At 40.6% G+C, this 25960-nt stretch overlaps 1 protein-coding gene across 1 annotated transcript in view; it reads left to right on the top strand.

Moving 5' to 3' along the window:
* Nucleotides 1-7421: 7421 nt before the first annotated feature.
* The window catches only part of LOC126458323 (uncharacterized), a 76437-nt gene continuing 57898 nt past the window's right edge, over nucleotides 7422-25960 (top strand). Inside the window, exons 1-3 of the mRNA XM_050095277.1 lie at nucleotides 7422-7678; nucleotides 7966-8118; nucleotides 13290-13527. Of these exons, the coding sequence (XP_049951234.1) occupies nucleotides 7541-7678; nucleotides 7966-8118; nucleotides 13290-13527 (529 nt within the window). The 5' untranslated portion in view covers nucleotides 7422-7540. The remainder of the gene's footprint in view (nucleotides 7679-7965; nucleotides 8119-13289; nucleotides 13528-25960) is intronic.

The following is a 25960-nucleotide window of genomic DNA, read 5'->3' as shown; positions in this document are numbered from 1 at the left end:
CCTAAATCTCTGTCCAGATTAAATTGCAGCTTGTGTTCTTAAAGAATGTGCAAAGACCATAAAAGCTCCATTGACAAAAATAATTAGAGAATCATTCAGATCTGGCTGTTTTCCCATGTACCTAAAGCAAGCACAAATAATATACTGCATGGCATCTGTGCCCATTGGACACACTGCACTGGCAGTACACTCGTGGACTGTACGATCAACAAATACGCTGGGAGAAACTGAAGAATCAAATGTCTTTACTGTCCATCATTTCCAGAATTATTGAAAAACTAATGAAAAATAGATTAATGAAGTACCTACATAAATTTAATCTTCTTTGCACTGACCAGCGTGATTTCAGGCCCAAAAGAGGTACAGAATCTGTTATTGCACAGTTTACAAAAGTCATTCTTAAGAGACTAGACAAAGGTATTCCTGAGAATGGAATTTTCTTGGACTTATAAAAGTCATTTGACACAGCTGACCAAAGAATTTTATTACATAAATTAGAGTTGTTAGGAATAAGAGGTGGGGCTAAGAAGTGGTTAAGTCATGCCCAGAAAACTGGCTGCCATGAGTTAAGATTTCAAATACTTCAAAAGGATTTCTTGTAAAAAAAACCTATCATATCTGAAATTTATTCATATGTCCCACAGGGGAGTGTATTAGGTCCAATCCTTTTCTTATTTTTATTAATGGTTGCCCACAATGTGTCAGATGTGGAGAAAAAATACTGCTTGCTGATGACAGCAACATAGTGATCACAGCTACAACTCCGACACAGTTGACAAAAAAGGCTAATGCAGCTCTAAAAGATATTCACAACTGGTCACTGAAAAATGATGTAACTCTAAATGCAAAGAAAATTTCCTGTTGAATAAAAAACACAGTTATGCTAGATTAAAAATTGATGATTATGTATTAGAATGAGTAATGGACACAAAATTCTTGGGGTTGAATGCAGACTGTTAGTTGACATGGACAGGGCATGTAAAAGCTTCAACAAAGAGACTATCCACAGTGTGTTATGCTTTGTGAATATCTGCACCAGTTTGCAATATTTAAAGGTTCAAAGCAACCTGTTTTGGATATGTACATTCAGTCCTCAATTACAAAATCACGTTGTGGGGAACAAATAATGGGAACTTTCAGACTGTCTCCAAAGTACAGACTGATGTATTCAAAAAGCTAGAAATTGTGACTGTCCCATTTGACTACATTTCCCAGACTGTAAAGCACACAAGAAAAAATATTTACCTGTATACCACAAACAGCTCAATGCATGACCAATAAACTAGATCCAGTTACTATTTATATCAAAACAGAAAAAAAGTAAAAAAACACAATCCCCATCAACGCACAAGTCGCCTTAGTGGCATCAAATCACAAGACTTGCACCCGGAAAACGGTCTACCCGCCAGGAGTCCCTAGTCACACGACATTTACAGTTTTACTAAAATTGTACAACAGGCTGCCAAAGGAAATTAAAGGTATAAGTGAACTTCATTGTAACACTGTAAATGAATATTTAGAATCATTACAGATAGTTACTTAATATTCATGAGTGCCCCATACATTAAGCAACATTTCGTAGCAGAATTATAAATATTGTAATACTAATCAAACAAGTGGTAAAATTGTAAGGATACATATATATGTTAATGTAATAAGAAACACTGTACCAGTAATTGATGACATTTATATTGATCAACAGAAGAATAAGTATTTCAATCAACCAATCAAACCATTAACACAAAACAATGGGTTAACTCTAATGTTGAGCTTGCAAATGTATGAGTTTGCAAATGCGAACTTAATACGTAATTAGTATAAACAGTTTCATGATTCAAACAGTGTCTCTATTAACAGGAAACAAAGGTGTGTTAAACTATTAAAAGATTCTATCACAGAACCCTTATTTTTTCGTGTGTGTTAATAAACTGTCATTAGGAACATTACCAGATGCTGCATTTGTTCTGAATGTATATGATACCAACATTGGAAAAAAAATCAAATAAAGTACAGTTTTAGAATGACTAGTTATTGGACTTTGCTTGCATATTAGGAAATGGTTCCAGGCCCATATTTGTTCCTGTTGTTGATGTGGTCTTCAGTCCTGAGACTGGCTTGATGCAGCTCTCCATGCTACTCTATCCTGTGCAAGCTTTTTCATCTCCCAGTACCTACTGCAACATACATCCTTCTGAATCTGCTTAGTGAATTCATCTTTTGGTCTACCTCTACAATTTTTACCCTCCACGCTGCCCTCCAATACTAAATTGGTGATCCCTTGATGCCTCAGAATATGTCCTACCAACCGATCCCTTCTTCTAGTCAAGTTGTGCCACAAACTTCTCTTCTCCCCAAACCTATTCAATACCTCCTCATTAGTTATGTGATCTACCCATCTAATCTTCAGCATTCTTCTGTAGTACCACATTTCGAAAGCTTCTATTCTCTTCTTGTCCAAACTAGTTATCATCCATGTTTCACTTCCATACATGGCTACACTCCATACAAATACTTTCAGAAACGACTTCCCGACACTTAAATCTATAATCGATGTTAACAAATTTCTCTTCTTCAGAAACGCTTTCCTTGCCATTGCCAGTCTACATTTTATATCCTCTCTACTTCGACCATCATCAGTTATTTTGCTCCCCAAATAGCAAAACTCCTTTACTACTGTAAGTCTCTCATTTCCTAATCTAATTCCTTCAGCATCACCCGACTTAATTCGACTACATTCCATTATCCTCGTTTTGCTTTTGTTGATGTTCATCTTATATCCTCCTTTCAAGACACTATCCATTCCATTCAACTGCTCTTCTAAGTACTTTGCTGTCTCTGACAGAATTACAATGTAATCGGCACACCTCAAAGTTTTTATTTATTCTCCATGGATTTTAATACCTACTCCGAATTTTTCTTTTGTTTCCTTCACTGCTTGCTTAATATACAGATTGAATAGCATCGGGGAGAGGCTACAACCCTGTCTCAATCCCTTCCCAACCACTGTTTCCCTTTCATGTCCCTCCACTCGTATAACTGCCATCTGCTTTCTGTACAAATTGTAAATAGCCTTTTGATCCCTATATTTTACCCCTGCCACCTTCAGAATTTGAAAGAGAGTATTCCAGTCAACATTGTCAAAAGCTTTCTCTAAGTCTACAAATGCTAGAAACGTAGGTTTGCCTTTCCTTAATCTAGCTTCTAAGATAAGTCGTAGGGTCAGTATTGCCTCACGTGTTCCAATATTTCTATGGAATCCAAACTGATCTTCCTCGAGGTCAGCTTCTACCAGTTTTTCTATTCGTCTGTAAAGAATTCGCATTAGTATTTTGCATCCGTGACTTATTAAACTGATAGTTCGGTAATTTTCACATCTGTCAGCACCTGCTTTCCTTGGGATTGGAATTATTATATTCTTCTTGAAGTCTGAGGGTATTTCACCTGTCTCATACATCTTGCTCACCAGATGGTAGAGTTTTGTCAGGACTGGCTCTCCCAAGGCCGTCAGTAGTTCTGATGGAATGTTGTCTACTCCCGGGGCCTTGTTTCGGCTCAGGTCTTTCAGTGCTCTATCAAACTCTTCACGCAGTATCGTATCTCCCACTTTACCTTCATCTACATTCTCTTCAATTTCCATAATATTGTCCTCAAGTACAACGCCCTTGTATAGACCCTCTATATACTCCTTCCACCTTTCTGCTTTCCCTTGTTTGCTTAGAACTGGGTTTCCATCTGAGCTCTTGATATTCATCCAAGTGGTTCTCTTTTCTCCAAAAGTCTCTTTAATTTTCCTGTAGCCAGTATCTATCTTACCCATAGTCAGATAAGCCTCTACATCCTTACATTTGTCCTCTAGCCATCCATGCTTAGCCATTTTGCACTTCCTGTCAATCTCATTTTTGAGACGTTTGTATTCCTTTTTGCCTGCTTCATTTGCTGCATTTTTATATTTTCTCCTTTCATCAATTAAATTCAATATTTCTTCTGTTACCCAAGGATTTCTACTAGCCCTCGTCTTTTTACCTACTTGGTCCTCTGCTGCCTTCACTACTTCATCTCTCAAAGCCACCCATTCTTCTTCTACTGTATTTCCTTCCGCCATTCCTGTCAATTGCTCCCTTATGCTCTCCCTGAAATTCTGTACAACCTCTGGTTTAGTCAGTTTATCCAGGTCCCATCTCCTTAAATTCCTACCTTTTTTGCAGTTTTAATCTACAGTTCATAACCAATAGATTGTGGTCAGAGTCCACATCTGCCCCTGGAAATGTCTTACAATTTAAAACCTGGTTCCTAAATCTCTGTCTTACCATTATATAATCTATCTGAAACCTGTCAGTATCTCCAGGCTTCTTCCATGTATACAACCTTCTTTTATGATTCTTGAACCAAGAGTTAGCTATGATTAAGTTGTGCTCTGAGCAAAATTCTACCAGACGGCTTCCTCTTTCATTTCTTAGCCCCAATCCATATTCACCTACTACATTTCCTTCTCTCCCTTTTCCTACTACCGAATTCCAGTCACCCATGACTATTAAATTTTCGTCTCCCTTCACTATCTGAATAATTTCTTTTATCTCATCATACATTTATTCAATTTCTTCGTCATCTGCAGAGCTAGTTGGCATATAAACTAGTACTACTGTAGTAGGCATGGGCTTCGTGTCTATCTTGGCCACAATAAGGCATTCACTATGCTGTTTGTAGTAGTTTACACGTACTCCTATTTTTTAATTATTGTTATACCTACTCCTGCATTACCCCTATTTGATTTTGTATTTATAACCCTGTATTCACCTGATCAAAAGTCTTGTTCCTCCTGCCACCGAACTTCACTAATTCCCGCTATATCTAATTTTAACCTATCCATTTCCCTTTTTAAATTTTCTAACCTACCTGTTCGATTAAGGGATCTGACATCCCACGTTCCGATCTGTAGAACGCCAGTTTTCTTTCTCCTGATAACGACGTAATCTTGAGTAGTCCCCGCCCGGGGATCGGAATGGGGACTATTTTACCTCCGGAATATTTTACCCAAGAGGACGCCATCATCATTTAACCATACAGTAAAGCTGCATGCCCTCAGGAAAAATTACGGCTGTAGTTTCCCCTTGCTTTCAGCTGTTCGCAGTACCAGCACAGCAAGTCTGCTTTGGTTAGAGTTACAAGGCCAGATCAGTCAGTCATCCAGATTGTCGTCCCTGCAACTACTGAAAAGGCTGCTGCCCCTCTTCAGGAACCACACGTTTGTCTGGCCTCTCAACAGATACCCCTCCGTTGTGGTTGCACCTACGGTACGGCCATCTGTATCGCTGAGGCACGCAAGCCTCCCCACCAATGGCAAGGTCCATGGTTCATGGGGGGGGCTTTGTTCCTATACTTTGAAAAGATATGTTCTATGCAGTTCAGGATTTGTAGGAAGTTACCTCCTACTATATATCTAAAATATGATAAGAAGATTCAAGAGACTGACTGGTTAAATTCTTGGGATTACAACTTGATGATTCAGGTGGGAGGAGCATACCACAGAAATGCTGAAATGACTAAACAAATCTGTATATTTTCAATACAGTTGTCAGACATGAGTGGTATAAAAACAAAGAGCCAGCATACTTTCAATCCATAATGTCAATTTTTTGGTGTAAGTCATCAAGCCAAGCTAATTTTTTACTATGAGGCAGAATTTCTGGCTAGTACTTATTTCCTGGACGGAAAGTGTTTAATACAACCATTAGACAGATAATTACAATACTATCCCAGCCTTCAGAACTATTAGTTCCTTCCTAGTGAGAAGAGAGAGATAGGTTGGGGAAAGCTGAAAATACTGAGCAGGTCACTCAGACCCCAAAATCAGAGGGGCCCACCTGTATTGAGGACAAGCATCTACCTTACACTGGTAGGGCTGGTCACTTCGGTCCAGGATAAGAGGGATGCGACATTGGGTTTCTCTCTTCCTGGGGTCCGATTGACTCTCACTTCTTTTTTCTGTTCCCAATATACCCTCTCTACTCACTGAGGAACTAACTATTAGTTCAAAATGTTGTGATAGTTGTATACTTTTATGTGTGTCTACTGGTAGTACTAACATTTCTCCTGAAAGTAAGTAGGCTGCTACTGGTCAGCAATTCGGTCCCACAATTTTATAGTTTTCTCAACTAAATTTTCCTTTCAGTACAATTAAATACATTAGCTACCAACACAAATATTATACTATTGCTCATTGAGAGGTTCTTCTAGGCAGAGATTCTAAGTAGATGCGATTTCACATTATATGTGAAGGTAATTTTATTACTCATGAAATTCCTCGTATTACTCAGGAAGCGGTCATTCACTTCTTTCTGTTACGTACAAAGGCTGAATGTTGGACAGTACATTTTTCCTTCTTCAGTAATATTACATTTATGAATGTTGTTTTTGTTTTCAAATGTAGTACTATAATGCGAATAAGCTGTCAGTATGCTCTATTATTTAGAGGTGTTTACTACGGATTACACCTAATTTTCATTACGTAGGAGTTTTATCTTTGTAAATGCATTATAAAAACTTATGTAAAGGAATCGCACTAGTACTTCCTGGCGAAAAGTTATTTGTTACTTGTTCGTCTAGTTTGGAGGAATGTATGCTATGCTTTCGAATAAGTTTTGATACTGGGAGACTGAAGACTGTCAATCAGCGATGACTGTCAAGACTAAATTTCCGTGTTATATTTTCTAAGAGAAAATGTATTCTAATATTTCTATCGAGCAATTTTATATTGGTAAATTACTCAGAAATAAATTGGCCAAATTTTTAACCATTCGGTACAACGAGGTTTGGTTATTAAAGAAAAGCTGTGTGTGAGCACAAAACTGAACCTCTCTATCGGAACTCCACTATCACATTTCTTTCACCCGAAATATCCTTCCTAGGCACAACGGATAATATTTTGTCGATTTCGACTATTGACGAATTAATTTTATTACAATTGGTGCACGCCACAGTTCCTAATTTCTTATATTATCACAATTGCGTCAGTGTAGTGCATCATTTCAAAATTAATCATCGGAAATTCTTCTCTCTGTCACCAGAATTCTACGTAATTCAGTGTACTTCTTAACTTCCCGAAAGATATCAGTGGTCGACGCGTAGTAGTTCCTGAAACAATGTATTTATGTCTGCGTCACACGAAGCATTTTACTGTCAAGAGAGAAAACTTTGTGAATTTATGTTCGAAATAATTTTAAAAAATTGTTTAATATTGCTACGCATTATATTGATTTAGAAGGCTACGTTTTGACAGCCATTTCTTAGATTATAATTCTTTCCGTCACTGCTAGGAATTATTTCTCCCCATTTCAGGCCATCGGCGAACATTCAGCATCAACACTCAAAGGAAGCAGTGATATGATGTACTCCTGTTTTCCGACAATGAGTGTTGTTGGCGATAAAAAAGTTCGCAAAGGTTGTCAGCGGTAGACGAGGGAGTGGATCTTTATGTTTAAATGCAGTAACTGTGACATAATTAACCAAGATTTTATATAATTGTGAGACAATAATATTCAATATGTGCAACCTACCGCCGAAATTCTATGAACTCTGTCGTCTTTGTTTATCGTGTGATGGTGTAAAATCGTCTATTTTCGACGATGAAGGAACTCAGCGTAACTTTCCGCTGAAAATTATGACGTGTTTATCATTATTGGTTCGTATTGTAAATACCTTTGCTTACCTTACAAACAATTTACTGTGATAAGTTCGTTTTTAAGTAGGTCTTCATGGCTGTAAGAAAGATGGGTGTTGGAAGATTGTGTTTCGTGATAAGAGCATTCCGAAATGGAACGTAATGATTGCGTTTCATATAAGTATTTGTATATTGATTTTCATTATCAGGAAAGCTTTCATTTGATAATTTTGCATGTCTCTTTTTCTGAAGAAAATAAATTAATTTCTTCTTGTGTTTGATTTATTGGTGTTGTGTATTATTTGTAGGTGTCTGACAGAGATCTATTGCCACCGTCTATATGTCACCGCTGTGTGTACAAACTTGATGTACTCTATGACTTCAGGGAAGTCTCAAGAAAATCAGATGTGATCTTAAAGCAGTATTTGAGCTACACAGAGCAACTTGCTCGGGCGACAGCAGTATGTAAAAGGGTACTAAAATTGTATTTTTGTGCGTAGATAAATCACTTAAGTCCAGACAACAACATAGTATATGAAATGTGTGTAATTTCTTTTCTTGTTTGCTGAAGGATGGGTTGTCAGTTTAGTTGTCTATTATGGACAAAATTCACTGCGGTACTTAACTTGTCTTAGAGTACACAGTATTGAATATGGATCCATTGTACAGTCAGCTTAATATAAGAGTTTGTTTTTTGTACACAATGAATTTTTGTGGTGAAATGTAGCTTTTAATGAAAGTTTTAATATCTTATCTTCTCTACTGTATACAATGTACTAAGCAGCCACATTGAGGCAGAGGAAGCTTATCCTGTGGAATTTTTATAAACATGGATATCTTGTATTATTACTATCAAAAGATTTATTAATGTGTTATGATTTGCCATACATAACGTATTGTAAACGTGATGGCCATTGCTGTGAGTTGCGTACACAGTACTATCATAAAAGTAATATATTGTTTGGAGTAAATATTTATCAATTACATTTTCATTGTTTTTGCCATCGTGAAAGGCAATTTGGAAAGTTTGGATATCTAAACCTCTTGAAGCCTGTACTGGGAAGCTGTTATGGCCAAGTGTGTAAGTTATTTTATAAATACAAAAGTGTGGGGTTCAGTCTGCCATCTACCCTATTGTTCTTCACATATTCATTACTTCTTTCACCTCGGGTGCTAACTTTTGTGTGGGGGGAAAAGTGCCAAATTTCATCTTCGGTTTGTGGTCCAAAGTAAACTGTATTTCCTGGCTTAGCCAATTTAGTCAAAAAACGAGTACCTCCTCCAGTAGGACTGCCAAATAAAGCACTGTGGTATGCAAATCTGCCTGGGGTTGGAGAACTACTGTATATGTTATGGGGAAGCTGTTGTGCGTATCTTGGTTAATCAGTGTTTTCACCCAAGTGTCTCATACCTGGCTCAGGAATATAAAATGATTCACAGCTAATTGTTTACAGGATAGCAACAATCAGTCAAGTGTGTAAGGGTCAAATCTTTTATCTTATTGTCATTGGCAGTTACATTTGCTGGAAATATATTAAGAAAAAAAGGATTTGCAGGGGCCCACTTGCCAGTTTAATGCACTGTCTTCCATTGTTTTCTTTTGAAATAATGGCACAGGTAAGCCTGTAGAGAAGCAGTGTAATATAAAACAATAGCTGATATATGATTGTGTAATTAGGCTTTTTACCAACAACAATTCTGTCAAGACAAATTTGAGTGTCCTGAGGAGATAAGAGACTAGTCAGAGTTTGTAATGAAGACCTGTAGGGTGTTCTTCCCAAGTCAATTTTTAATTGGTAGTTATATGGGTTGTAACAATTGGTTGCACTGCTGATTATTCCATTGTTGTTGAGGACACAGATCATTCTTTGCAATTTTTTATTGGTCAAATGTGTGAGTGGCATGAAAATCAGACTTATTAGGAATTACTTGATGAAATATTGTCCGAATTTTCTAACCAATCGGAGAATGGAAAATGGACAAATAGGGCACCAGATTGACCAGCAAAAAGGTCTAGTTACAAAAAAAAGCTTGAAAGAAAGCAGCTTAATTACGAAAAATGTAATGGTTTGAGGAAAAATTTGAATAATTCAATAACAACTACCACTGTTAGCTATGTGAATGAAGTGTCGAAAAGTTCATCTTTCCAGGTCTAGCTAATTTGGTTATAAAAGGTCCCATTGACTTGATGTTTAAGTGTTGACAAATGTTCGATCAGAGTGAAAACAAGACTTACTGGAAATTACAAAGTTGATCTTTTGTTTCAAATTTTGGGTCTAGTGTAGCAGGGGATACAACCCGTCGGCTTTGGACAATGACGTCACAAGTCGCCAGAGAGCAGTTTACCATTTTCGCTTTTGCTGTTATGTTTCAGTTTCGTTTTTTTACTGATTGCTTAATAAAGTGGATCTGTTTATTCTATCTCGTGAGATTTTTTTTTTAAAAAAAGCCAAAAAACACTTATCAGCCACTGAAGGGAGCTACAACACTAAGAAGAATCGCTTCTCGATTGGCCACTTGTGACATCATTGTCCAAAGCTGACAGGTTGTATCCCCTGCCGCACTAGTCCCAAATTTTTATAGTCAAACAAAGAGTAGAAAATGGACAAAGGGGCTATCAAATTGACCAGACAAAATTATTTTTGCTCACTGTTTGTAAAAAGAAAAAACTTTAACCAAAGATATAGAATAAAATTGGAATCTTCGTCAGGGAGCAGTTTGTTTTGGTAAGCATTTTAGCTGCTATAACGAGTGATTTGCATAGCAATAATAATTCTGTTTGTATAATATTTAATCATGTGATACTCTATACAAATCATATCTTAACATACAATATGTTTTATAGCTTGACTTCACATAGCAATAGTATATCAAGGCCACACAATGGCATACTATAGGGTCTGCATGATCCACCACACAAATCTCCTCTAGTACTCTTTAAAATTCAAAATTAACATTGAACTTTAAATTCTTAATTGGCTCTTCATTTGCTGTACATGATTTTGAGCATCATTAAAAGGCACATCAAATGTTTCTCTAATCTCTTTTATTTATTACATTTAGACAAATTATTTCGCAGAACAGTTGACTGTTTTCATTTTTTTTTCCCCCAAATTCTTCAAAATTTTATTCACATTAAGCTGCCCCTTGGGATAATCAGAGATATGAACGTGTATTGCCAAAACAGTGCATGTACATTTACTTTGAGCAGGAAATGTGATCTCTGCAAACTGCAGCATATGTTGATGGGAACATTAGGATAATTATTTTCTGTTTTAAGTGTTTCTGTAAACAGTTAAACAGGGTGAACGCAGACATCAGCAAAGAAATTTCGGATGTTGTTCACATAATATTTTGCTCTGGGAACCTATGATCTCTGGTTGGTGGTTATATAGTAATTGCACTTGGTATCATGTCTTACCCTCATTAAATCTTTGTATCTGTATTACACTGAAGATAGGTGCACAACAGTGCAATTGCTGAAAGTATGCAGTTTGTCTGGCTTGGAAACAACACTATTCCATTTGCTCATGGTACTTCTACTGGAGATAACCCACTTCAATCTTCACCCTCTGTCTTGCATTATGTACCTCTTGGTTCTGGTTTGTATTTGCTTTTACAGCATGTTAGTTGTTAATGACAGTGACACACAGCAATATGAATAGGTTTACAGGTGAAGAATTGGCCAATATGCACCTTTGTATAGGTTCACGGACTGTCTCATTGACACTGAACTGAATTTTGCCTATTACAGTGACAACTGCACCACAGTAATTTTGTATCTGTACAGCACTGTTTTGTTTTGTACATTTCGTTGTTGCATAGCACATATTTTTTTCACTGTTATGGAGATATTTTCACAGACACAAAGGTATTTGATGTAACAAACAGAATAAATCATAATTGCATTCTTGTTCTGTAATGAGCCGTTGGAGATCCCTTGCATAAAAATATTCAGAAAATAACCTTGAACAGCCTCGGGAATTTTCTTGATCATGCTTGTGTTCATCCTATATAGAAATTTCACCACCTGATCAGTACTGGCTACCCATAATAGCTCTTAGTAATCAGTAAGATTATACAAATTTGTTTGGATTGCATATAAAAGAACCAGTTCTTGTGGAATTGTTCTTCATGGTTCAGTGGATGATGGAAAAACACAGTTAAGTGGGAATGAGCTTTCAGAGTGAAATATACTGAATTTACGTTCTTGGCCATGTGATTAGTATGCCTATTCCATTTTGATGTCTAGTAATTTCATGACAGGCAGTGTAATTGAGTTTGTACCATTTAGTATCAGTTGCAGGGAATTGTGAGTTGCCGGTCTCTATATGTCTTAGATTTGTTTTGAAAGATTTAATTTGTTTTTCAGTGTTCCATTTGTCCTTTCCTTTGTTTTAGTTGCGTTATAGATTTGGGGCCCATGAACAAGAAGCTTGTATTTTTGACAGGTATTGACCCTCTTTGCCTAGTTATTTGACACTTATTACTTCTGTAGACCTTTCATAATGTTTCAGTTGTAGAACTCTACTAAATATTTAGCTTAGTTTAGTGTTAGTCCCCTACATTTTCGGACACGTTTTAATTTTTTCATGGTGCAGGTTATTTATGAAGGTTTACAGAATGAAAGCATTTGTAAGGTTCCAGAAAATCTCTGCAGTATGTGGTAAATTATACAGCTAAATCTGAACAATATTTCATTGAAAAGCCTAAATATTGCATTCTGTGTAGGGTAACCATTACATGATTTGTATTCTGTAGGAGTTTGCAATTCCTTTTCATGTAAATTGCTTACAAAAACTACTTTTGAAAAAAAAAAAAAAAAAAAGAAAAAATATATATATATCTTTTGCCTTCCTCAGGGGGGAAAAGTGTGTATTATATGGTAAGTTCACATTTCAGGTATAATTTATATGAATCACTGCAGCTGCAACAAGTTTTCTTTTAATAAGTTACATACCCCATCATGGCTAGAAATGTGACATTTTACCTGAATTTTTAGAAACGAATTTGATTCCGAGTTACACGCAAAATGGGTACTACAGATAAGTAGCTGACGGTCCTACAACACAATCCTACTGATAAGTATTAGTCGACTCCTGTATTATTGCATCTGGAAGGAGGGTGCTTCCAGGCTTATCATGAGTTTTTGTCATGATATTTCACGAGAACATGCTGAACCACCAATAGTGCACACCAGGTGTCCCGAAAGCATTCAAAGTGTGATGTGTTTTCCTTAATCACCGCTGTATTTGTTTACTGTAATGGCACTGCATGTTTCTGATAATGACCATGGGAGGCCAAGTGCAATAATACCATGGTGGAGTAATAACTTCAGCTATATTAGATTGTGCATTATTTGTAACTTTGTCAGATTAAAATGTGACGTTTTGTTTCAGAGTTACTTAGTATTAATTGTTAGTATTTGAATTTAATTTCTAAATTTCCCAAATTCTGTTATCCATATAGTTGTCTGTTTTATGTTAACATATATCCTTCACCAGAAACACACAGTTATTAATATGTGTGTGTAATTGTTGAGAGTTTATTTATCGAGTACTAAAATGTGCAGAATTATGATAACTTCATATTAATACTAAAAATGTGTAATTCTAGAATTACTGTTTTGCAGCAGGAAAAGAGAGTGACCTCGCCTATCAATTGCAGCATGCAAAATGAAAATAATGTGGCTGAAGATTCATTGCCCCAAAATGAACAGAGAAGTGATTTGGATAAAACGAGCACACCCTCGCCATTGGAATTACGAATAAAGAATGAGATTAGAAATGACACAGGAGATGATGCAGACACTGGCAGTGAATCTGAGAAGTCATTGAGGTTTAACGGAACTGCTCATGGCTCAGAGTATGGTAAGAAACTGAAATGCATTTTTATGTTTATTTACGAATATCTACAAAACACTTGAGACATTATAAATTCATTACTACTCTTTTCGAACTGCATGTTTTCATCAGTAAAGAGTCTGTCCAGGACATCCTTATTTTTGGCATGTAGTAATTCCATGGGTGCATCTTGATTGCTAAAAACTTTATTTATGACATGTTTCGATTCACCATCATCAAGTAACTGTGGCAAAATTTACACAAAATACAAATTAGAAAAGCTAATATATAATAATGAGGCCAAAGTAACAGAAGTACATATTAGGTACAAGTACGTAAAATATGCTTAGGAGGCTCACGTAAGTGAGCAATACAAGAAAACATGCGATCTCATACACAATTGCCATTAAGTGATATTTGCAAAAGACGTTATTTTGAGACTTTGGATGCCAGACTGAAGATAGCAGTCTCGAGGACCATAATATATCACCTTCGTGCCAGATGGCATTGATTTCAAAGATCAAGACAAATTAAGACATAGGTTCTATAATATGCAAAACAGCATCAATATTCCTACCACACTACATCTCTTCTTTTTCTACATGCAATAAGCATCATATTGTCAACAAAAAATAAAACTGAACACATTATGAGTCAAAACCATCACAGAACACATACAAAGATTGCACAACACACAAGACAACTAGGCACATTGAGAGGGAAAGCAACACAAAGGCCGCTGTTACAAATGAAGACATTAAAAAAAAAAATTTAATTACAATGTTCCGGTCAAGCAAGCTGCAGGCTATTGAGGCCACAGATGGGTCATGTCAAAAAATAGAACCTATCACAAATAGCAAATTTTCTCGACATGTCAGCATGGACTAGGGATGGATAGGAACAAGGGGGAGTGGCTGTGGGAAGGGATGGGCACCAAGGGCAGGGTACATATCGGATGGAGACAGATGTTGAATTACTTGGAGGGGGGAGGGGGACATGGTGGAGGTGTGTAGAAAAATGGTAGTTGGTGGGGAGGGGTGAAGAACCAATGAACTGGACAGAAGAGTAGCATGAAGAGATGGAGGGGAAAAAGGAGTATTGATAATTACTTCGGATGATGATTATATTTCTAAAACAGTGTAATTTTTTTCTATGAAGTAGGATATAGAAAGGTTGGATGTGACCCAGCAAAAAATTTCAAGAGAATTTAAAAAAACTTGTCAATCAGTGTAATTTCTTATTCTCGACATGTGATAAGAAACGTGTCATCATGGTGAATTCCAAAATACATAGATTAAGATCTCAAATAAAGATACAAGAATGGAGTTACCCGGTATGTCCGATAGTGAACAATTGTTAGAGTCTGAATTGTAGAATCAATTGTTTCCTTAATAATATACTCAAAGAGCATTATGCTGTCACAATAGTGTATTATTTTTTTTAAAAAATCATATGACCTGGTGGAGAAATTAATTACATGATGATGATGATGATGACTCAAAACACATCGCAAGTAAAGTTTTAGTGATCAAGGCATTTCCATGGAATTACTACGTGCCAAGTCTGGATGGTGCGTGCCTTGCAAATTGGAGAATTCATCAGTCAAATGGAAAAAAGTCCTTATTTTCAAGAAATTGCCATAGTGCGTCCTCAAACGTTGGTGAGGATAGTAAAGTGTTCCAGATTTGTTTCTTGCATAACGTGCCTGTCATTTTTAATTTTTAAGTAACTCATCGACCTTAGACCACATAGAATGCTTTCTGTCAGAACACTTCATTCATTTCCGCAGCGTTATTTCACCTACAGTGTGTTTTGAAGAATATCATTACATTCTGTTCTCCTGAGAAAGTAAGTTGTTTCGGGCCCAGAGTTAAGTAAATAATAAAAATTTTACTGGAAACTTAATGTCATGGTCCCATGGAAGGAGATCAATAAACTGGAAAACTACGTTTGATCCCACCACAGGAAACTTAAAGCAACCGCAAAAAGGTGAGGTTCAGAAAAGCCCGTAATAAAACCCCAGCAAGACACAGCGGGATAACTAAATAAATTACATGGAGAAAATAGTAAATATGCTGTTAAAATAACCGTGGCTGGATGACAACTTAGAAATAATACATGACCCAGCCACTTTGTGACACATTAAGATCACACACACCAAGTGTTTTGGGAAGAATTCCATATGTCACATGCAATTTTAAGAAATGAACAATACTCGCCTCGTTATCACTTAAAATAGATGGAAGATCCTGTGGGAAACCCAGTTCAACCCTCAGGTTGTCATATAAAACTCACTCAGTTAAAAGATGTCGTACTGACATCTGTGTCGCACACCTTTGACATACTGGGGGCTCCTCCTGATGTAAGAGGAAGCCATGTGTCAATGGACAATGTCCCACTCTAAGCTGAGTAAGGGCTACTTCTCCACACCCTCGTGAGTGGAAGGAGGTGATCCATGGTCGCACTGAAGTCTTGATGTAACGTAGTTTATTGTTCCTCACTTCCAGCCACGGGACTCCCACGAACATACGGCCTTCCTAGTCACAAATGACGTGACAGCCCGCAGAGGGACTGAACAGCGGGCAGGAAGAGGAGGAATGGAGCAAGCCTCCTTAGCAGCAGCAGCGAGTTCGTTTATCTGGATGTCTGTGTGCCCTGGAACCCAGCAAAAAATGGCTTTCTTGTTTTGCCTTTCCAAGAGAAGGAGAGCGTCTTGCACTTGTTGCACCATCCGATCTGCTAGGGGTTAGAATAGGAGAGCGTCTTGCACTTGTTGCACCATCCGATCTGCTAGGGGTTAGAATAGGACCGAGGTATTCCTGCCTGTCATAAGAGGTAAGGAGTCTCACACTTTTCGGCCCATCAGTGGTTTGACCTGCCACTTTCAAAATTCTACAGAAGTTCAGGCCATGTGGGGAAGGACACCTTACGTAGTCCACGAGTGCCCTTAGATTCGATCTCCTGAATCCCTTGTCATGGCTTTGCATCTCTACCTGCGATTCAACTATTTTGGTGAGGACACTTTCTGGGGTATGTCATCTTCTTCCATTGTCTCCCATTCTCTTTTGCTCCCCATGACAATATAGGATTTCTCTGCACCCAATATCTAGCACGGTATCCAGTCCGTTGTGGTGGTGCCATCATGTTCCCATTTGGTGGCAGCCTCCTGACAACACAGGGATCCCACTGCTGATGCCTGAGCTGTAAACTTCCCACGTATCTCAAGGAGTAGATGCCTGTCTTCGTGGGGCATTAGGACTCCCGGCAACGGCCATCATGCCGGTTGGCGTTTGCTGTGGCTGGGTGGTTCCCGTGGGGAAAGCCCCTCACGGGAGTGGGTGGCGTCAGAGCGGATAACCTGCAATGAAGTGGACTGAGTCGTCTCTTGCTGGTGACCATACGGCACCAGCAGTCTCTAAGAAGGGCAAGATAGAATACAATGCCGACAGGTATGACCCGAAATTGTTTCCCTCCCTCGCTACACCATGGGAGGAATGTAGAGCTACAGAATGGAGAGAGCCATATCCGCCGTGGTTTTTAGTCTGTATTTTTTTACCTGTGAAGCCTCAGTTTTTCGTTGAACACCTTGGGGATAAGTTTGGAGAAGTGACAGCGCTATCAAAGATGTGAAATGGCGCAGTCTTGATTCAGACAACATCCCCAGCCCATTCCCGAGCCTTACTCACTTGTGACAAGCTAGGTGATATTCCTGTTTCCGTCACTCCCCATAAAAGCCTCAACATGGTCCAGGGGATTATTATCCATCATGACCTCCTCTTGCAGTCTGACGAAGAGCTTCGCACCAATTTAGAACGTCGGGGTGTTCATTCCATCCGGCGCATTTACAGGGGACCCAAAGACAACAGGGTTGCTACCGATGCCTTCATCTTGGCCTTTGAGGGTGATTCATTGCGTGAAAAGCTCAAGGTGATGGTTTACCGCTGTGACGTTAAACCATATGTCTCTCCCCGTATGCGGTGCTTTAAGTGCTGGAAGTTCAGGCACATGCTTTTCTGCTGAACTTCCAGTGCCCCATGTCGAGACTGCCTACATCCACTGCACCCAGATATTCCATGTGCGCCACCTTCCACTTGCATCAGCTGTGGAGAGCACCACTCCCTGTGCTCGCCAGACTGCCCAGTACTCCAAAAGGAATGAAAAATCGTGGAGTAAAAGACCGTGGTACAGTTGACTTACACGGAGGCTAAATGTAAATTCAAAAGATTACACCCCATTTGGTTGACGTCAACATACGCTGTAGCTACATCACCATTGCTGTCCCAAGTGCCAGCGGTTCCTCAATCTGCCACGAACAGTGGGCCATCCGGGCCACCAGAATACATCCACCCCCTTGGTGGTAGGGGGCAAATCTTCCTTCATTGCTCCCAAAGCACCTACTTCGGGAGCAAGCCCCCCCCCCCCCCCCCCCCCCCCAAATGCAGGGGACATCGGTCCCCTCCGCCGTGCTGAAGAAGCAACAGCCTCCTCCAGCTCCTCTCATGCAGAAGGGGTCCCTTGGGGTCCCTCTCTTCCAAGGTCTACATTAATGCCATGGCGAACACTTGCCAGTGGCTCAAGGAGCCAAAAGCTGCTAGACGAATAGTTTCACGGTCTTCCTCCGTGCTGAAGCTTCTTTGGAGAAATCTTCCCAGCAAGCCCCTAAAGAGAAGCGAGAGAGCAAGCAAACTAAGAAGTCTGCTAAGAAACAGGACCCTCTGGTGGCCCCAACGTCACCACTCCCGATCAATTCTGCTTCTGAGGATGCAGTGGGAGATCTTAGTGTCCCCTGTGGACCTGGATCTCGCTGATGCCTCATCCACCATAGAAATGGCTCCAAATACTCAGTTGGAGGCAGCAGGTGACCTTAGGTATAACTTGTCTTTTTGCGCACTTCATGCCTTCCCAAACTCACAATTACTACATCCTCCAGTGGAATTGTGGTGGTTTTATCCACCACCTGGCTGAACTATGGCAACTATTAAGCTTTACACCTGCTTCCTGCAATGCCCTCCAGGAAACCTGGTTCCCGGAAATGCGACCCCTGCCCTCCGCGGCTATAAGGGATATTACGGGAACCATAGCAACTATAATAGAGTGTCAGATGCAGTTTACGTCTATGTCCTGAACTCAGTATGCAGTGAACCTCTGCCCTTTCAAACCCCTCTTGAAGTTGTTGCTGTCAGGATAAGGATGACGCAGGAAATAACTGTCTGCAACATATATATTCCTCCAGATGGTGCAGTACCCCCTGAACGCATTGGCTGCACTGATTGATCACCAAGCGAGGTGGCGCAGTGGTTAGCACACTGGACTCGCATTCGGGAGGACGACGGTTCAATCTCGTCTCCGGCCCTCCTGATTTAGGTTTTCCGTGATTTCCTTAAATCGCTTCAGGCAAATGCCGGGATGGTTCCTTTGAAAGGGCACGGCCGATTTCCTTCCCCATCCTTCCCTCACCCGAGCTTGCGCTCCGTCTCTAATGACCTCGTTGTCGACGGGACGTTGAACACTAATATCCTCCTCCTCCTCCTCCACTGATTGATCAACTCCATAAACCTTTCCTACTTTGGGAGATTTTAATGCTCGTAATCCCTTGTGGGGTGGCACAGTTCTTACTGGCTGAGGCAGAGGTGTCGAAAATTTACTTTCCCAACTTGACCTCTGTCTCTCAAATACTGGGGCCGCTACACATTTCAGTGTGGCACATGGCACATATTCGGCCATTGATCTCTTGGTTTGCAGCCCATCTATCCACTGGAGAGCACATGACGACCTGTGTGGTAGTGACCACTTCGCCATCTTCCTGTCAGTGCCCCGGCGTCAGGCCCACAGATGCCTGCCCAGATGAGCTTTAAACAAGGCAGACTGGGTAGACTTCACCTGTGCTGTCACTGTTGAACCTCCCCCGCGTGGTACCATTGATGTTGTAATTGAGCAGGTCACTACAATGACAATTTCTGCGGCGGAAAATGCGATCCCTCGTTCTCTCGGGTGCTGCTGGCGAAAGACAGTACCTTGGTGGTCGCCGGAAGTCGCTGAGGCAATTAAAGAGCGTCGGCAAACTCTACAGTGAAATAAGCAGCACCCTTTCCTAGAGCACCTAATAGCTTTTTAGCAGCTCCATTCCCACATTCGCCAGCTTATAAAATTACAGAAACAGGAGTGTTGGAAGAGGCATGTGTTGACCATTGGGTGCCATATGTCACCTTCCCAATTATGGGCAAAGATCAAACGAGTTCTTGGGTACCGGACCTCAACAGGTGTTCCCGGTGTTAACACAAATGGCGTGTTATCTTCCGACACAGATGCGATTGCCGAGCACTTTGCTGAGCACTATTCTCGCACCTCTGCGTCGGAGAATTACCCCCCCCCCCTGCCCACCCCCCCTCCCAGCCTTTCACACTCTCAGATGGCAGATGGAAAAGAGAAAGTCCTCTCGTTCACTACATGCCACAGTGAATCCTATAACGCCCCATTTACAGAGTGGGAGCTCCTCAGTACCCATGCACATTGCCCCGACACAGCTCCTGGGCCCAATCGAATCCACAGTCAGATGATTAAACGTCTCTCGTCTGACTACAAGTGGCATCTCCTTGTGATTTTCACCGGATCTGGCGTGATGGCGTCTTTCCATCGCACTGGTGGGAGAGCGCCATCATACCAGTGATCAAACCCGGCAAAAATCCACTTGATGTGGGTAGCTATCGGCCCATCAGCCTCACCAACATTCTTTGTAAGCTGCTGGAATGTATGGTGTGTCAGTGGTTGGGTTGGGTCCTTGAGTCACGTGGTCTACTGGCTCCTTGCCAGGGCTGCTTCCACCTGGGTCACTCTACTACTGATAATCTTGTGTCCCTTGAGTCTGCCATCCGAACAGCCTTTTCCAGACACCAACACTTGTTGCCATCTTTTTTGTTTTACGAAAAGCGTATGACGCCACCTGGCGACATCATATCCTTGGCACATTATACGAGTGGAGTTATCAGAGGCCTGTTCTCGATTTTTATCCAGAATTTACTGTCGCTTCGTACTTTCCGTGTCAAAGTTGGTGCCTCCCATAGTTCCCCTCATATCCAGGAGAATGGGGTCCCGCAGGGCTGTGTATTGAGTGTCTCTCTATTTCTAGTGGCCATTATATGGTCTAGCTGTGGCTGCAGGGCCATCCATCTCACCCTCTCTGTATTCAGACGACTTCTGCATTTCGTACTGCTCCACCTGTACTGGTGTTGCTGAGCGGCGCCTACGGGGAGCCATCCACAAGGCGCAGTCGTGGGCTCTAGCCCACGGCTTTCAGTTTTCGGCCGCAGAGTCGTGTGTTATGCACTTCTGTCAGCATCGTACTGTTCTTCCGGAACGAGAACTTTACCTTACTGATGATCGCCTCACTGTAGCGCAGATGTATTGATTTTTAGGATTGTTTTTCAACGTCCGATTGAGTTGGCTTCCTCACTTTCATTAGCTTAAGTGGAAGTGCTGGCAGCACCTCAGTGCCCTCCGGTGCCTGAGCAACACCAACTGGGGTGCAGATCGCTCTATGCTGCTGCAGCTATACAGAGCCCTTGTTCATTCCCACCTTGACTATGGGAGTCTGGTTTATGGCTCTACGGCGCTCTCAGCAGTGTGTTCACTGCAGAGCTGGTGGCTATATCTCGTGCTCTTGAGCACATCCATTCATGCCCTGGGGAGTCGTTTCTTCTGTGTACTGACTCCGTGAACAGCCTACAAGCTATCGACCAGTGCTACTCTCGTCATCCTTTATTAGCGACCATCCAGGAGTCAACCTCTGCCCTGGAATGGTTCAGTTGTTCCGTGGTGTTTGTGTGGACCTCAGGACACGTTGGAATCCCAGGCAATGAACTTGCTGTCAGGCTGGCCAAACAGGCTACACAGAAACCACTTATGGAGATCGGCATTCCAATAACTGACCTGTGTTTGTTTATATGTCGCCAGGTTTTTCGGCTTTGGGAAATGGACTTGCATAGTCTCAGTACGCACAACAAACTGCGTGCGATTAAGGAGACTAAAAATGTGTCCATGCGGGCCTCTCGCAGGGGTTCTGTGGTTCTCTGCCAGCTCCGCATTGGCCATGTTTGGGCAACCCACGGCTATTTCCTGCGCCATGAAGACCTGCCTCAGTGTTGATTGTTGATGCGGTGCCCGGTTGACAGTGGCCCATATTCTGGTGCACTGTCCCACTTTAAATGGCCTGCGATGAAATCTCCGGTTACCAGACTCGTTGCTGTCTGGCAATGCCTCATCGGCCGATTTAGTTTTACATTTTATTTGTGAGGGTGGGTTTTATCATTTGATCTAAATTTTAGCACATGTCCTTTGTCCCTGTATGGACCCTCCACCCTAGTGCTTTTAGGGTGGAGGTTTTAATGTGTTGCAGAGTGACTGGCTTGTCCTTTTTATTCTCGTGGTCAGCCAACCACGGTAATCTGTTTTGTTGCTTTAATCTCTTCTACCTGTTTCTTGCGTATCTTTGGTTTTCTTCTCCCCTTTTCTCCATTTAAGTGTTTGTTGCCCTTTCATCATTCTTGTGGTTTTTCGTTTCTCTCTATTTTGTGTTGTCAGTCTTGCTTGATTTACTGTCACCCTCGTGGCATTGTTTTATTCGGAACAAGGGACCAATGACCTAGCAGTTTGGTCCCTTCCCCCCTCTTTTAAATCAACCAATCTGCTGGGTACATCTGTCAAAGGTGAGAAGGGCACTTTGAGAATCGGAGCAGATGATAAATTTTTTGTCACAACGCCATCTTATCTGCTCCATTGCCTTCAGGATAGCAAACAGTTCTGCGTAATAAACTGAAAATTGCTCTTGGAGTCCTATCCGGAGGACAATGTCGGGAACAAGATGGAACAACTAAAAACATCTCCCTGCTTAAACCATCTGTGTTGACGGTAATAAAATCTGGTTGGCTACGTAAAATGCTTCTTGTAAGCAGTCAGTTCTAAAAGCAATCTGGGGTTTTGTAGTAGCCAGGGGGAGACCCTACTCCACCCCTGGCTTTGGACCTGAATGCCCCCCACCTGTAATAACTCATGGCTCTCCCGTGCACGGATCCCAAATGACCGTGTTGCTTGTGGTTGATGATGATTGTACAGCCATTCCAGTGGCAGCTGAACAATGTAACTGGATGCTGGCGATGTAGGAACGGGCAATGCCTTATATGCTTGGCGTACCACGAGAAGACATCGTCGAATAGACGGCGGAGGCTCACCAACCTCCGCGCACTAACTAACAGGGCTCATGCGGTAGGCCCCTGTTGACAGTCTTAATATCCTCGTGTGGTGAACTGCATCCAGCACTTTAAGGTATTAAGGCCTTGCTGACCCATAAATCTGACATCCGTATTCAAGGCACACAAAGGCCTTATAAAGTTGAAGCAGACGTGCCCTTTCGGCTCCCAAAGACCGATGATTGGCACATTTAATGATGTTTAAGGCTTGGAGCAGTTTCAGTTCTTTAAGGTGTGGCAACCATGTGTCCTTTGTTCCACATCTATAATCCCCTTTGGTGCCCATTCTTGTTTGATTTCAGCAACACCTATATCTATAATATCACTGCAGGTTACCACATCTTTGCTGGAGTGAAGGGAGTTGTACAACTCAACAATGATGTCGTACTCACCCAATTTCTGTGACTTCATAAGAAGTTACACTAGCTTTGCCCGGGTAGTCTCGACAAGCAAGGAACCATTTTGCAACTGCTCAATAGACTTTAACATACCAGCCAGCCCTTCTAAGCCTTTAGGGATATAGATGGGGGACACTTTTTCAAACGTCCCCTCCTTCCTCCTGATCACTACAATGACGTTGTGATTCATGACTCCTTGGCCCCCATTATTGATAGAAAGTTGATTATAGGAGGACTAGCCTCCCTCATTCTTTATGATGAATAGGTGTGAGAACTCCCAGATGGTACACCCTTCCCGCTGGGAGGACAAGAAGATTTCGAGAGTTCCATCTCAGTCCCACAAGTAGCTATGGAAATAAGGGTCCACTCAGACAGAGCCCCGCGTGCCTGAGTAAGCTGTATACAGCTGAGGTGCGGCAGGTTCCCCAGAGGTTTCCCGTTAACAACTGTTCCACCTGAACAGCCATGCATCTCATCAGTGCGCAGCACACCTTGAGATTGAGGTTTTTTAATTCCATCCTCATGATCTGGGCAATCAAACCAAGACCTCCTTTCCCTGTGACACACAACGTTCCATGGTGGTCGCTGAAGCATGCCCAGAGCTTACTGTGGCAGGGGGCTGGCGGCGCCTACCAGTCCCCAGCTCAGGAACCCTGAGGCCGCCAAGCCCCTACTCAGGAAACGAATGCTGAGCCCCTGAGGGCTATTGTACACCAGTTCAGAGGATAACTTTACATGTCAATGGCCCTTCTTGTCGCAAAGTGAGGATACACACATGTTCTAAACTTGAAACAACCTCTTCAGACATGTCAAGCTGCACTGCCAATGCACAAATTTAATTTAGTTTTTTTGCATGTTCCGAAGAACATTTTTGTGGCAATTCTCCATTATGTCAGTAGGTGTAGGAATAAGATATATTTCTAAATTTTCTCAGTGAAAATGTGTCTTCATGCTGGCCATTTACATATTAGATTTTTAAATCTTAATTTACAACAAAATTTGATAATCCATATTTGGCTGAGTTACAACTATCTATCCAGAAATTCAACTGTGGAGTAAAGGTACTGATCAAGTAGAAATGATTACATTTATTTTAAAAATATAAACGTAGCCTTCCGCAGCCATTGTCACATTCAATAAAAATTTTCTGGGTTTGTGACCTCATTGTCAATATATATAAACTACCGATGTTTCAGTCCCTATTGCAAGTGACCTCCTTCAGGGTGTTTTTGTTTGTTTCATTTTAAAAATTTTCGTTATCTGACAGCACCTGTTAATTCACAAGAGAGTTGGTGAAATACTTTAATGGCAAAACACTGTGCTCATTTTTGTGTAAAATTTACTTATATATTCAGCCAATGATTATCTCACAGTGATATACATCCTCACATCTACATCTGTATGATTATTCTTCAATTCACAGTTAAGTGCCTGGCAGATGGTTTATTGAACCACCTTCAAGCTACTTCTCCATCGTTCCACTCTAAAACAGAGCACGAAAAAGCAAACTCTTAAATCTTTCTGTGTGATACTTGATTTCTCTTATTTTATTATGATAATCATTTCTCCCTCTCTGTAGGTGGGCAATATATTTTCACACTCTGAGAAGAAAGTTAGTGATTGAAATTTCGTGAGAATGTCCTGCCACAGTGAAAAAGCCTTTGATTTGGTGACTGCCACTCCTACTCAGTTTCCCTTTTGTGGTGATAATACTAAACAAGCTGCCATTCTTTGAACTTTTTCTGTTTCTGTGTCAATCCTATCTGATGTGAATCCCATACTGCACAACAATACTCTAGAAGTAATTGTCAAGATAGTACAATGAAAATCAATAGCTCAAAATATACATAAAACACAGAATATGTAAGTATGCTTAATGAGAGTTGGACAGATGGTCGGTTGTGAACTCGATGAAGGCACCATCACAGCATTTGCGTGATATGATTTAGGAAAACTACTGGAAGCTCCATAGTAGTGAACAGTGAAAGCTATTTTGGCTCCTAGTGGTACATTTATAAATGCTAGCTTTATTTTCAAATTATGCCCGACTTTCTCCAGCAAACTTCATAAGAGAGTAAAATGTATTGTGTGGCTGTTGTATGGATTGTTAGTAATATATTGTAACTAGGATTTCGTATCTACATTTGTTTTTAATTCCCACTGTAATCAACTTAATATTAAACTACAAATAGCAGCTAAACAGCAGTTATTAATTGTAACTGAGGGGGCAGCAGCTTTTTTTCTTATTCAGTTAAATGCTATCTATCATTACTGCAGTATCACATCAGACAACTCTGTTTTCGGCTGTGAGTTTGACAAGCTTCTCATAAGAAGCAACATATTTTAAATTTTCTTTGTACTGTTTAGTTAATTTCAATTTCATGCATGTTTGTTTATGTATAAGGCACAGTTCCACGTTTATTAACTGTTTAGAGTATATTTTCGCTATCTTTGTATGGACAAGAACTGTGATTGCTGTGTTCAGATATAAGCTGAGCTGGTGATCTGTTGCTCAGACAGGGTGTATATACTCAGAGACAACCAGGAAAATCCGAGAACTTTTTCATCAAGGAGATTACTGGGAAAAACTCGGAACTTTTTCATTGTGTTAGTCTTCAGTTGAATTTTTGTAATTTTTACTGGTAAGAACAAATAAACAGCAAAATGTGTCAAAGGCTTTTGGATGAAGACTATGGAATACTGCATAACAATAAACTGCTTCCGATGAGCGTGATGTCACAACTGTTTACATGAAGTTTGTTTGAGCAGTCACCTGCGGGCTCACACGCATGTGCAGTTGAGTTGCGATGGGCAGTACCT

The sequence above is a fragment of the Schistocerca serialis genome, chromosome 2, assembly GCF_023864345.2.
Source record: "Schistocerca serialis cubense isolate TAMUIC-IGC-003099 chromosome 2, iqSchSeri2.2, whole genome shotgun sequence".
Classification (NCBI taxonomy): Eukaryota; Metazoa; Arthropoda; class Insecta; order Orthoptera; family Acrididae; genus Schistocerca; species Schistocerca serialis.
Note: the sequence above shows the minus strand (reverse complement) of the source record. Positions and strands in the feature narration are given on the sequence as shown.